At 34.6% G+C, this 15324-nt stretch overlaps 1 protein-coding gene across 6 annotated transcripts in view; it reads left to right on the top strand.

Moving 5' to 3' along the window:
- LOC123676317 (ankyrin repeat domain-containing protein 17-like) overlaps positions 1-15324 on the top strand; it is a 36351-nt gene that overhangs the window by 1715 nt on the left and 19312 nt on the right. For 3 of the 6 annotated variants that reach the window (XR_006746913.1, XM_045612139.1, XM_045612137.1), the window contains exons 2-8: positions 4792-4921; positions 6594-6898; positions 7759-7906; positions 9622-9869; positions 11368-11689; positions 12777-13007; positions 14485-14771. Coding sequence is in view for 5 of the 6 variants with exons in the window: in XM_045612139.1 (XP_045468095.1) it covers positions 4792-4921; positions 6594-6898; positions 7759-7906; positions 9622-9869; positions 11368-11689; positions 12777-13007; positions 14485-14771 (1671 nt within the window). In the remaining variant the exon portion in view is untranslated. The remainder of the gene's footprint in view (positions 1-4791; positions 4922-6593; positions 6899-7758; positions 7907-9621; positions 9870-11367; positions 11690-12776; positions 13008-14484; positions 14772-15324) is intronic. The other 3 variants (XM_045612141.1, XM_045612138.1, XM_045612142.1) reach the window with 3 other exon arrangements.

The raw sequence follows: 15324 nt of genomic DNA, 5'->3' as shown, positions 1-15324 counted from the left end.
GAAACTGTCCTTTACCATGACACTCTACTAGAAATATGCAAAATTTTAACTTTGTCTAAAATTTGTTTTATTGATTCTGATTAGGTCCAAAAAGGTAATTTTAAACATTGCAAAATTGTTTGAATTCTTCTAGAAGTAGTTTGGTATTTCTCATTATTATTATTGTTTCCCATCAATGAATTGAAAGATCGAAATATGGAAAGAGAAAAATGTTTAGATATCCTAATGTTACCTACTTCTATGGGTTGCTAGTCTAGTATCTGAAAATTGATAAAAGCATGCCTAACAATAATGTTCTTTGGCCTTAAGGTACCAATTCCTCTTACTCTGAAAATGTATTCAAATGATAAAAGGTCTCTTTCAGTCCCCCTATTTATACCTTATCAAATTCCTTAATTGTTGATGTGTTTGCCTTCTCTCTAGGCATACTGAGAAGAATCCCTTGTGGTTTGAAAAAGATTATAATTGAAGCATATTTTGTTAACCAAAAAAAACAAAATATTGACGTTGATTTGTTATTGCCTTCATTCTAGAAGATATACATATGCAAAAGTATCGGAAAATATTTTGTCTTATATGGTTATATTCATTCCCTCACAATCCCTTCTGTAATTGAATTATACTACTGAGCTATAAATTAATCATTTTACTCTGAAACTATAAATCATCAGCAGAAGTTTCCTATATAAAATTGCACAAAAAATTAGGATTCAGTAGTTCTGGATAGATATATATATATATTTTTATTAACAACCTTTAAATTGGAATATATTGGAAATTACTAAGTTTTTTTATGGGAAATTTTCAAAACTGTTTCACTAAGCGATTAGCAATAGTGAAGATACATATTTGTTGCTCAACTTGAAATTTTGATGTGGACGAAATGAGTAAACCCTTGTTCCTCTGGATTGTTTATTATATTTGGAGTACATAGGTACATAATAACTTATTTCTTAGTGTTATTTAACCGGCGTGAACTTGGCAGCCACTTTTCAGCAGCCGAATTCATTCCAGCAGCCAAACGACCAGTGGCGTCGGTAGAATTTAAAACTAACGAATCGATCTGTTTTTGGGGTGCAACGTAAGAATTAGCTTTTTGAGTTTACTTGAACGACTTCAGTCAAGTTTTTATGACATTTCAATGCACGGAATAATATTATAGATGAACTTGAATTATGCTGATCAATGAAACGACGGGGTATATACAAGTATTTTCACGAATGAAATCTTGAAAAACGTTTAGCCAAGTTGATATTTGGAATACTTACTCTTCAATAGGAACAGAATAACACATCCGAAGCACATTGATTTGCAGGCCGTCTAAGGGGTAGTTTACACTTGTGAATTTTTCGAAATTTTCAAAAATGACCCTGTTAAAAATGTTTAGCCAAATTCATATTTGGTATTCCTACTCTTGAATAGCTAAAGAATAACATATCCGAAGGATTTTGATTTGCAGGCCGTCTAAGGGGTAGTTTACACTTGTGAATTTTTCGAAATTTTCAAAAATGACCCTGTTAAAAATGTTTAGCCAAATTCATATTTGGTATTCCTACTCTTGAATAGCTAAAGAATAACATATCCGAAGGATTTTGATTTGCAGGCCGTCTAAGGGGGAGTTTACACTTGTGAATTTTTCGAAATTTTCAAAATTGATCATGTTAAAAATGTTAAGCCAAATTCATATTTGGTATTCCTACTCTTGAATAGCTAAAGAATAACATATCCGAAGGATTTTGATTTGCAGGCCGTCTAAGGGGTAGTTTACACTTGTGAATTTTTCGAAATTTTTGAGAATGACCCTGTCAAAAATGTTTAGCCAAGTTCATATTTGGTATTATTACTCCTAAATAGCTAAAGAATAACATATTCGAAGGATTTTGATTTGCAGGCCGTCTAAGGGGTAGTTTACACCTGTGAATTTTTCGAAATTTTCAAAATTGATCATGTTAAAAATGTTTAGCCAAATTCATATTAGGTATTCCTACTCTTGAACAGCTAAAGAATAACATATCCGAAGGATTTTGATTTGCAGGCCGTCTAAGGGGGAGTTTACCCTTGTGAATTTTTCGAAATTTTCAAAAATGACCCTGTTAAAAATGTTTAGCCAAATTCATATTTGGTATTCCTACTCTTGAATAGCTAAAGCATAACATATCCGAAGGATTTTGATTTGCAGGCCGTCTAAGGGGTAGTTTACACTTGTGAATTTTTCGAAATTTTCAAAATTGATCATGTTAAAAATGTTTAGCCAAATTCATATTTGGTATTCCTACTCTTGAATAGCTAAAGAATAACATATCCGAAGGATTTTGATTTGCAGGCCGTCTAAGGGGTAGTTTACACTTGTGAATTTTCCGAAATTTTCAAAAATGACCCTGTCAAAAATGTTTAGCCAAGTTGATATTTGGTATTATTACTCTTAAATAGCTACACAATAGCATATCCGAAGCACATTGATTTGCAGGCCGTCTAAGGGGTAGTTTACACTTGTGAATTTTTCGAAATTTTCAAAAATGACCTTGTCAAAAATGTTTAGCCAAGTTCATATTTGGTATTATTACTCCTACATAGCTAAGGAAAAACATATCCGAAGCACATTGATTTGCAGGCCGTCTAAGGGGTAGTTTACACTTGTGAATTTTTCGAAATTTTCAAAATTGATCATGTTAAAAATGTTTAGCCAAATTCATATTTGGTATTCCTACTCTTGAATAGCTAAAGAATAACATATCCGAAGGATTTTGATTTGCAGGCCGTCTAAGGGGCTAAGCTATTCAAGAGTAGGAATACCAAATATGAACTTGGCTAAACATTTTTGACAGGGTCATTCTCGAAAATTTCGAAAAATTCACAAGTGTAAACTACCCCTCAGACGGCCTACAAATCAAAATCCTTCGGATATGTTATTCTTTAGCTATTCAAGAGTAGGAATACCAAATATGAATTTGGCTTAACATTTTTAACAGGGTCATTTTTGAAAATTTCGAAAAATTCACAAGTGTAAACTACCCCTTAGACGGCCTGCAAATCAAAATCCTTCGGATATGTAATTCTTTAGCTATTTAGGAGTAATAATACCAAATATGAATTTGGCTAAACATTTTTAACATGATCTATTTTGAAAATTTCGAAAAATTCACAAGTGTAAACTACCCCTTAGACGGCCTGCAAATCAAAATCCTTCGGATATGTTATTCTTTAGCTATTCAAGAGTAGGAATACCAAATATGAATTTGGCTAAACATTTTTAACAGGGTCATTTTTGAAAATTTCGAAAAATTCACAAGTGTAAACTACCCCTTAGACGGCCTGCAAATCAAAATCCTTCGGATATGTTATTCTTTAGCTATTCAAGAGTAGGAATATCAAATATGAATTTGGCTAAACATTTTTAACATGATCAATTTTGAAAATTTCGAAAAATTCACAAGTGTAAACTACCCCTTAGACGGCCTGCAAATCAAAATCCTTCGGATATGTTATTCTTTAGCTATTCAAGAGTAGGAATACCAAATATGAATTTGGCTAAACATTTTTAACAGGGTCATTTTTGAAAATTTCGAAAAATTCACAAGTGTAAACTACCCCTTAGACGGCCTGCAAATCAAAATCCTTCGGATATGTTATTCTTTAGCTATTCAAGAGTAGGAATACCAAATATGAATTTGGCTAAACATTTTTAACATGATCAATTTTGAAAATTTCGAAAAATTCACAAGTGTAAACTACCCCTTAGACGGCCTGCAAATCAAAATCCTTTGGATATGTTATTCTTTAGCTATTCAAGAGTAGGAATACCTAATATGAATCTGGCTAAACATTTTTAACATGATCAATTTTGAAAATTTCGAAAAATTCACAAGTGTAAACTACCCCTTAGACGGCCTGCAAATCAGAATCCTTTGGATATGTTATTCTTTAGCTATTTAGGAGTAATAATACCAAATATGAACTTGGCTAAACATTTTTGACAGGGTCATTCTCAAAAATTTCGAAAAATTCACAAGTGTAAACTACCCCTTAGACGGCCTGCAAATCAAAATCCTTCGGATATGTTATTCTTTAGCTATTCAAGAGTAGGAATACCAAATATGAATTTGGCTAAACATTTTTAACAGGGTCATTTTTGAAAATTTCGAAAAATTCACAAGTGTAAACTACCCCTTAGATGGCCTGCAAATCAATGTGCTTCGGATGTGTTATTCTGTTCCTATTGAAGAGTAAGTATTCCAAATATCAACTTGGCTAAACGTTTTTCAAGATTTCATTCGTGAAAATACTTGTATATACCCCGTCGTTTCATTGATCAGCATAATTCAAGTTCATCTATAATATTATTTCGTGCATTGAAATGTCATAAAAACTTGACTGAAGTCGTTCAAGTAAACTCAAAAAGCAAATTCTTACGTTGCACCCCAAAAACAGATCGATTCGTTAGTTTTAAATTCTACCGACGCCACTGGTCGTTTGGCTGCTGGAATGAATTCGGCTGCTGAAAAGTGGCTGCCAAGTTCACGCCGGTTGTTATTTATTATATTGAAATATTCTTATTTTTTCAATTACTATTCCATGTATACTTCTGAATATTTTTTTATTATCTTAAGCCCTTGAATCTTAGACTGAACTGTCCCAAATTTTTTTATAAAATTCCAATTTATGCCAATTTATTATTAATACCTCATGGAGATTCTTAATAGTTAGAGTTAAATTTTTAACATACTAAAATTCAATATTGTTCCAAATTTGTAGCAATACATAGGTTTCCATATTCATCCATTTTTCTTATAGGTTGAGTCTTTTATGATTGATCAGGAATTTGAAGAAGATCCCGCAGCAAAATTCCTTCTAAATCCTGACGAAGATAGGGCAGTAGATCCAGAAACCCAAGCACGTTTAGAAGCATTATTACAAGCTGCAGGTAAGTGTTTCTTCCAGATGATATTACCACTTATAGATATTTTTTAAGCGATTTTATTACATCTCTAAATAAAAATTTGTTACATAAATCAAATAAAATACAATTTTCTGAGTCAAGGACCTCTAAGGAATATAAAATGAAAAGCAAATCGGGTGAATATTGAATTAGTCGCAACTGATAAAGGTATTACTGAAAGATAACAATCAAAGATGAGGTTAGTGTACAAGACTACCAAAAATTAAAAAGAATTAGAGTTAAAATGTACTCAGTGCAAATAAGTAATGGAATCAAATGCATTCAAAATTTCCTCTTCACATGTAATGAGCAAGCCACAAATGTTAGTAAACACAAGAGAAACCTGCTATAGTCATGGAGTAATTACAGAATAAGAAAGAGCTGATCATGATGGAAGTAACATATCTTGAAGAATTTATCAAAAAAAGCCAAGAGAAGAATAGATCGTCAGATCTTCTCCTTGAAAAGAGCCACACACAAAATGAAAAAACTTGAACTGAAGAGATAAACAAAGTAAACAATAAGAAATTATGAAATTCATCCTCATCAACAGACCTATATAATGTTGAAACAGAACAACCAGAGCTGACAAGTGTGTCAAATAATGATCCAAAAAAAACAGATGGAAGTGTATAAGAACAAATCAACAGTAACACAAAACATCGAAGTTTTAGAATTCAACAACTAGACTAGAACTGATGTACTGACACTGACTGAACACTGGATATTGAAAGAACAAATGCGAGCATGTCATCTCAATTAATATTAATTAAAAGTTTCTGTAGAGATCCAAAAAGACATGAGGGCATGCTAGCCATAGCATGTCAGACAAGGTGTCAATTAAGAGGGAATTTGAATAATCATGCAGTGCCCTATTTGATTGAGAGAAACTTAACATCTATAAAAATAATATTAATATATCCTCTTGTGTACAAGATAAAAATATAGAGGATTCAATGAATATTATGATTATACCTTTCCGCTTTCAGTTAAAAGTTTATTAAATTGTTATTGAGATTTTTAATTCAATTATTCTATCTAGGTTGAAATATTTGCTTATAGGTTTTTTTGTTGAAGTATTTCTATAGGTTCCTATAGGTACACACTGCCCAATGCAATAAATTGAGTAAGAAATATCATTAAAAGTTGTTTCTACCATTTCATTATAGAGTTGTATTCATCCATATTGCATTTTTTTTTTAATTATGTGTAACCTTAGGTAGTTATGGAAATTTTTCCTTGTAGTGTTGAATTGAATATCAATATTCACTCATTCCTTCTGTTGATATTCGATTCAATTTGAATTGGTTTGATAATGAATCATGCAGAAAATGAGTATTACGTCTCATAATAATTCGATATGCTTTCTCGAAGTCAACTGGCAATACCTAATACAACCCAAAATCTTATATACAAGTACATTAATAGAGAATAACGCTCCAACAGAAAGCGATAAATAGGGTATCAGACTGGTAGAAATCTAGGTTAAGAATTAACCATAGAGATAGATGCTGTCATTGAAAGTGACTCTCACTACTCACCTTCAATAACAGCCCATTTATCTATGGTTAAATCTTCTGCCAGCCTGATACTCTTTTTTTTTATAAACTCTGAAAGACTTTCTTCCAAAGTTAACATAACCTGTTATAATTTTTAGGTATAGGCCAGTTGGCTGCTAAAGATGGCAAACATTTAGCCGATCCTGAAGTTTTGCGACGACTCACCTCGAGTGTATCTTGTGCTTTAGATGAGGCTGCAGCTGCTCTCACACGTATGCGTACGGACAACCCACGCTGTAGTCAAGCAGATAAAGCTTCTCTTGTAGAAGCCTGCACTGACGGAGACGTAAGAACGGTTCAAAAACTTCTAACAGAGGGAGGCAGGAGTGTACACGAGACAAGTGAAGAGGGAGAAAGTTTGCTTTCGCTTGCTTGCAGTGCGGGATACTTTGAATTAGCACAGGTTTGTGTTGTTTTTCTTTTCTTTGGGTTTGGAATAATCTGTGGTCAGCGAAATTGCTCCTAGATGCGTCATCTATGTCAAAGCGATAGTATGTTTTCATTATTAATTATTAAAACAAATGAGATACAGGTTATATTCTAGTTTTCTCCAGTAGAGAGAGCTCTTTTAATTTTTCGTATCAAGCTATTCTTCTGTTAACCGCCTATTTTATTCTGTTCAACATTTCAGAGCAAAGACGCTGCTCCTCTCTCATACACAGGATGTTACCAAATGAGTTCAAAAGCTTTAAGGATGTGAATCTTTGTCGAAAATGAATGAGGGCTTTTAATACAAACCAATTTTCTTAGTCTTTTTCTTAAAAGTTACTCTTCAAAAAATTATAAAAATAATATTTCGCTTTTTTTTTCTTGAAATTGCTGAAAAATGAGGGAGACAGCCAACTTCTAGATTTTGTAGAATCCATTTACAGAAGATTTATTCATGCACAATGTTGTATTTTATTTTTTTATTAGGAAACTATTGCTTTTACAGGCACAACACATCAGTTGAAAAATGTTCTAGTTGGGAAATTTTGTTTCATTATAAAGTTCTATCAAAAAATGAAATAGTAATTGCATGTTTAACCCCTCTAAGATCACAACAAAATTAAAATAATATTCATCGGTAGCCTTTTCATTGGTAAAATTTTTTTCACAAAATGCCATTCCATAAACTCTTCAGCAATTTCAAGAGGAAAAAACCTTATATTTTTCTTATTTTTGGAAGCGGGTTAATTATCAAGGAAATCCTAAGATCTACCTAGCTATTTTTCAAAGTAGACATTTAATGAAGTTGCTTGAAAATCTTAATTTGTTTGTCAGGTCCTCCTAGCCATGCATGCCAATGTAGAAGATAGAGGTATCAAAGGAGAATGCACACCACTGATGGAAGCAGCATCAGCAGGCCACATAGAAATTGTTCGTCTACTTGTCGCTCATGGAGCAGATGTTAACGCTCAGTCTACATCAGGTTTGTACCTAAAATTTCAGATAAATCAGTAGATTGTGATGTAGAGGTTCTAAATTGAAAATGAGAATTAATTTAATTTTCATCGGAGACTGTCATGAATGGTATGGACAGCTTCTCAGCCAACGTTGGTATTCCAGGTTGTGGATCACATTCTGGCATGTGCCATTGTCCTGTGTGTAGCAAACAATAAGTTTTATTATCGAGATCTTTCACAAATGTGACAAGATTTCAATTTTTGAGTACCTTAGTGAGTAGTTAGTCTATTCAGTAACTTTATTACACATTTAAAAAAATCATCTAGATTTTTTCGTTATTATATTGAAAGCAACAAGTATGTTTCAACAATTAGCATGATCTACTAACAATTCCTCAATATCGTAAGTATTGTTGAATGTGAAACTGAAATGGAATGAATATTTGTGCGAAGCAATTCAAAAAATGTGAATCTAATCCAATTTTAGATCTTATGACCCACTAAGCTGCCTATTGGAACAAGCTTATTTAATAAAAAAAAATTAAAACAATTATAGGTATGTTTCAGCATGTTTATTTTTTTGTCTGTTTGATTTTAGTATTGGCGCAAGTTCATCTTAAAATCTTGTAAAGTGATTCAGATCAGCAATATGTGTGGAAGCAAATTTTTTTATCATTTCTTATAAGATCATAATCATATAATTTAAAAGCATTTGGGTGTGTTTTTATTTAATTCGCGAATTTATCAATGTTTCTAGATTATAATTTCCAATAGTGAACTCTTGGAATCTTTTCGCTGTTCAGAGACTGAAAACTATTTGCAGAAAATTTGGTTCAAAAACTGTTTGCTATATTGCAATAGTTTTCCTAGCTTGATTTTTTGAGGCAAAAATTGAAGTAATAAAATTTCAAACATTCATACTTCAGAAACTCCAAATAATCATGAAATTTAGATCATACATCTCTAAGGACATCCTGATTATAATACTTCATGAGCAAAGTCCTGACACTCAAAGTTTAGGATTTATGAGTTTACGAAATATCTGGGTCCAAATGGATATTTGTTAAAAAAAAAATTATTTTTTCAATCAAGGTATTTTGCATTGAAGGAGAATTATAGTTCGAAATTTATTAGTTTCGTGGTTATTCCAAGTGTTGAATTAGATTACAGTAATTGCAAGTATTTAAATTTTTTTTTTAAAAACAATGATGATTTTATTCTATCACACCAATTGTAAACTAGTAGCTTGATGAGATTAATCTGTAAAGCTGATTAAAATAATGGTTGGGAATGATCCCGATAATCCATAAGGATTATTTCATTTGCGCATGTCTGGGATTCGCAATCCCACTGGATACTGTTTTGACTGTTCGAAACTTGTATTTATTTACGCTTGAATTTCAATATTTGTCTGAGCATGCGTCGTTTGTTTTCAAAATGCTTAGGCCTCATGCTAAAATAAAGTTATTATGATATCAAATGCGAACACAACAGGTTTTTCTATTCTCTTTACTTAAAACAACTAGCTGAGTAGTGTTTGAAGGTACTTATAAAAACGGATGTTTTCAAGTAATCTGGATAACTTCATCATGAACTGGATGGAAAATGGTGGTAGTGTATACAGCAATCCTTAGTTTTTTTGGTACTGGTAGTATTCCCTTTTAGTTATCAAAGTTCACATACCGAGTGCTAAGTTTAAACTGATGCCTAATTTATGTTTCAGTTCAATTTCCTTTTTCAGGGAATACACCCCTAATGTACGGATGTGCAGGTGGTCACACCGAAGTTGTGAAATTTCTACTTGAGCATGGTGCTAATGTGGAAGATCACAATGAAAATGGTCATACACCTCTTATGGAAGCTGCCAGCGCAGGCCATGTTGGTTTAGCAAAGCTTCTGTTGGCTCATGGAGCTGGAATAAACACCCATTCTAACGAATTCAAAGAGTCTGCCTTAACTCTAGCTTGTTATAAAGGACACCTAGATATGGTATGTTGATCACTTATTACTATAGGCTTATTTAAAAAATCTAACAATACTTTCCATACTGTCAATAATGAAGCGGGAAACAATACTTTCCATACTGTCAGTAATGACAGTATAGAAACAATACTTTTCATGCTCACAGCTCCCACGGCAGCGCTGGAGATCATACTAGACCTGCCTCCCTTACACCTACATGTGAGGAAATGTAGCCTGCTGGAAGCAATAAGAATTTCCCTTAATGGAAAGCTTCCTGGAAACTGGGTTGGACATAAGAGGATACTGAATCAACTAGATTCAAACCTCCTCGCAAAACCATCGGATATTATGCCAACCACCTACGATTTTGAAACGCCCTTTGAAACGGTTATAAATGACCGTCATAGTGCAATAAGTCTCGTAAATCGTCTGGACAAAAAGTCATCCATATGGTTCACAGATGGATCAAAAACAGAGAAGGGCACCGGCATTGGGATATATGGACCTAAACTGAGGATCTCTAAAGCCCTGGGAAATGAGCCCTCGATTCTACAGACCGAGATAATGGCTGTTTATGTATGCGCCCAGGAGTGTCTCAAAATGAACCTCAAGGGGGCGCATATCTACATCACCACGGACAGCCAAACCACGCTGAGATCCCTGGAATCATGTTGTCAGGGGTCTTTGCTGACTTGGGAGTGCTGTAACACTATAAAGCAACTGGCCAGAGGAAATAAGGTGACTCTACTATGGGTACCAGGGCACTGTTGGGTTGAAGGAAATGAAAGAGCGGATGAACTTGCAAAAAGTGCATCAGAGCCTTTCTGTGGGATAGGAAAAGACCAATATAAAGCTGCGGTCCAGCTATGGGAGTTGAACAGTAGGACGATCCACTGGACTAACACTCCTAGACTTGTTCAGGCAAAGAAATCCGTGAAGATTTCACCTACCTACGCCAAAAAGCTCCTGAAGCTGACGCGAGCCGAGCTTCGGGTGATGGTGGGACTGCTGACGGGGCACTGTCGGTACAAACATCATTTATAGGAAAGTCAGCAGACGAGATTTGCAGGCTCTGTGGATCGGAAGCAGAAACAGCCGAACACTTGATATGCAAGTGTCCGGAGCTGGCTGGCCTAAGAACCATTCACATGGGTAAGCCGGTCTTGGATACCAGAGAGGTAACGGCCAAGGCCCCCAAGGAGGTTGTCAATTTTATTAACGTCGTTGACGACCTCCCTGGGTTTCTATGAATGATGAGTAGGGTAGTGAATAAAAGATCTGCATGGTCGCATTTCCCGGAAGGCTTACCGAACCAAAACGACCCCAGTTCAAATAATAATAATAATACTTTTCATTCTATCAATAATGACAGTATGGAAAGTACTGTTGGACTTTTTAGAATGATATACATTTATTAAAAAACATGTTTCTAATTATGTATAAGGAATGAGGCAGATACAAGGAGAATTGAAATCAGGGGTCTTTTTTTGTCATCAGTGATTAAAATTGGCTCATTTCATTGCAGGTGAGATTCTTACTGGAAGCCGGGGCTGACCAAGAGCACAAGACTGACGAGATGCATACTGCTCTTATGGAAGCATCGATGGATGGTCACGTTGAGGTAGCTCGATTGCTTCTTGATTCAGGGGCGCAGGTTAATATGCCTACAGATAGCTTTGAATCACCTCTAACATTGGCTGCATGCGGGGGTCATGTTGATCTCGCAATGCTCCTTATTGAAAGAGGAGCCAATATTGAAGAGGTGAACGATGAGGGTTACACACCCCTAATGGAGGCTGCAAGAGAGGGACACGAAGAAATGGTTCACCTACTTCTTGGTCAAGGTAGTAAGTTGTACTGTCATCTGTACCTTTAAGGGAGATCAATCCTTTCTTGGTTTTTTGAGTTTTTATCAAGTAAAATACATATGCGCCTAAGTTTGAAGACTATGTAATGATGAAGACTTTAACGGCCGGATTCTGCAACAGAGTTAGGCAATTCCTGGCTTCTAGGAGGGCTGCAATAAATTTTTCACCTGACGTTACTTGGTGATAAATTGTAACTCGGTAAACAGGTGCTATGAACAAATAGTGTCTCTTGTATTGCTTTCATATTCCTTGGATATTTATTCATATCCGAGGATAGTAACTCTTTGATATTTGAGATAGTTTCTCTCTTCAAGATCAAGATGTTGTGTCTATCAGTCAAAGTATGTTCGGTGAGTACAGCCTTATTTGTTCAATTCAATCGGCAACTATTGGATTTTATATATAGGATTCAGCAGAGGATTCACTAATACACAGATACAGTTTTAATCGTTTATTCTCTCTCTAGAATATATGTCTCGTATCTCGTTCGATGTCGAATAGACAGAACTAAGATGCATAGAATACTATTCTATGCATCTTAGACAGAACTTATAGGTTAGACCTCAGACGTCTAGAACTAAGATCACCGAAGATCGATCTTGCTCTTTTCGCTCGATGGCCTCGCCACGCGCAGACTCGCAGCGCCAGCGTGACGATATGAAGTAACTTCGAGTGTAGGGTAATGTTAGTTGTCTCTCGTAATTTGTTCGGATGAAGTAATATTCTAACAGCAACACTGTTTATGTTTTTTGGATTCGGGTTCGAGTTTTTGCATTGGTCTGCAAATAGATTCTATTTTGTACTTTTTAACAAGTTATTCAATTTTATCGGTCAAGTTAAGTAAGATTTTTCATTCAAAATTATAAATACAGTGCCAAGTTACAATACGATCGAAATACTTCTAGGCGAAGCGTCGGGTGAAAAACCAATTAGACCATGACTAGAAAGCACGGAATTTTCTAACGCTGTTGATTCAAGAACGAATTTACTAGATTCAAACCAGATATTGAAATAAATATCAATAACCTTATCAAACAGGCAATCTCATGCCCTACTTACGTTACAGGAGCAAACATCAATGCCCAAACAGATGAGACGCAGGAAACTGCCTTGACACTTGCCTGTTGCGGAGGGTTCACTGACGTGGCAGACATTTTACTGAAAGGAGGGGCCAACATCGAACTTGGAGCATCGACTCCTCTAATGGAAGCTGCCCAGGAAGGTCATTTAGATCTGGTAAAGTTCCTCTTGTTGCATGGCGCAAATGTAGAAGCTCAGACTCAAACAGGAGATACAGGTAATATGTTTTTCATGAATATTTCACAGCAAAAAATATCATAAATTTACTTCAATCCAAAATTATCGAGCTGCTTGATTGTCCATATTTATTTAATTTTGAATTTTTCAATTTTGAGTCATGTATGGTCTTAAACAAGAGGGTTCAACTCACTATGGAGAAATTGAGGTCGAAAAAATTCAATCCCTTCTCCCTGCCGTCGTTTACAAGATGATTATCGAAATAAAATGTGCTCACACTAAAATTTAGGAACCAGTTGAATGCGATTTTTGGTCACTTGAAAAATTTTCTTTAGAATTTCGATGTTAAGATCTATAAGTCAGATTCCACTAAAATGTGTTCATATAAAGTTCATTGATAAAATGAGTTATCCAATTCAGTTATATAATGTTTACACAGGAAAAAAATTATCTTTCTGAGAATGGGCCATTGGACTAAGTTTCATTTTTTTGTTAAGGATTAATTCTAAAAATTTAAGTAAAATGAAACAAAAATGTGGAAGAATGATTGAAATATCTCTAGAAATGAAAAAGTTATGGGACTTTGAAGTTGCGCTTGGAAGAATAATTTCATAGTACGAGTAAGTGACGTGACGTCACACACTAGACGACTGGTATTCGCAGAGTGCTTACGAATTCATTGGTGTACAATCACTTGTGCCGTTCGTGTCGTGTTTTGTTCGTTACACGATGGCTGAAATAACTTACTATATACATACATATAAATTACTTTTTTCTCTTTTTACTTTTTACTTCTCACATAAATATGTTTTGCCATTGATAGACTTCAACAACCAGTACTCAACTACAAACTGTTTATGAAACGTTAAATCATCTTTATAAGTTGAACCATGATGAAGCAAACTCAAAAGTAGATACTTACTTGAAAAGTTTAACTCCTTTTATTTCACCACTGACATAAGATGGATTTGAAGAAAGAACTCCATCACTGCGAATATATCTATTTTAGGCAAATTGTCACTTTGTCCTTTCACGAAGCCTTCTTCCATTATGGTGACATAAACACAAAACTCGAGTTAAAACTACACTGTACAACTACAAACGGCGCGAGAGCCTTGACGCGGCTAAGTATTTAAACGTAATTTATGGTGTAGCGATCACAGGCAAGTGCCGTGACGTCACAGACGAGTCGGAGACCAAAGACGTTCCGCGCTAAAATACGTAAATTTAAATAATCTATTTCTCAGTCATTTATTGATGGATTTTCAAATTTTTTTCACTGATTTATCAGTTTTGCTCTATATTTTAATTCTATCGTGTCAAATATAGTATTATAAACATCACTAAACTAGTCCATTCACCTTGAATTTTTTCTGTTATTTGCTGGAGTTTCATAAAAATGCAGAGGTGAAAGTACAGAACTACTTAACATTATGGAACAGAAAATAAAATACTTATGTGATCCAAATTCTTATTTCCCATGTAGAAAATCTACAAAATGTCCATTTTGTTTTCAGCTCTTACTTATGCCTGTGAAAACGGTCATACGGATGTGGCGGATCTCCTTCTACAATATGGAGCAAACTTAGAACACGAGTCTGAAGGTGGCAGGACGCCTTTAATGAAAGCTTGTAGGGCTGGACATTTGTGTACAGTGCAATTTCTCATATCCAAGGGTGCAAATGTTCGAAAACAAACAACAAACAATGACCACACTCCCCTCTCTCTTGCTTGTGCCGGAGGACATCTAGCTGTTGTTGAATTACTGTTATCCCAAAATGCTGATCCTAATCACAAACTCAAGGTAGGTTTTTAAATGATTGACGTGTTTCATTTCTGTTGCATAAATATATCCAAATAGAATTTCGACATTAATTCGAGCAGTTTCATTATTCTCTATTGCCATTGAAAAATTAAGAGAAAGATGTAACGTTACAATTGCCCATGAGACTCTAAAGACTAATTTCTAGGGGTGGTTTGGCTTATTTGGCAACAAAACTCCTACCCAGGTTTTTAAATTTAATAAAATTAAAATATACAAAGATCGATCCTTTTCACTCTAAACAAATAATTAAATAAAAACTTAACTTAAATCGGTTTTAAATGAGATACTCTGCTATTAGGATGGAACCTCTTCTGTAAATTATCTTCAGCCTTCTGAACACCAATTCTTATCAGGAAGCTATAGTACTCCAATCCTCATTCAACGAAGTTGATGTGATAATGCCAGGTATTACGCAGGTATTCTTTCAGATTCAGGAACTAAAGTGGTCTAACATACGTACTATCCCAAATTCTGTATCTCAAGGAAGGTTTCTGTTGTTCCAATTCCACGGGAGGTGCTTTTTTGTTCCAAT

Source organism: Harmonia axyridis, chromosome 3 (genome assembly GCF_914767665.1).
Source record: "Harmonia axyridis chromosome 3, icHarAxyr1.1, whole genome shotgun sequence".
In the NCBI taxonomy this organism is placed as follows: Eukaryota; Metazoa; Arthropoda; class Insecta; order Coleoptera; family Coccinellidae; genus Harmonia; species Harmonia axyridis.
The sequence above is the reverse complement of the archived record's forward strand: the minus strand, read 5'-3'. Positions and strand labels throughout refer to the sequence as shown.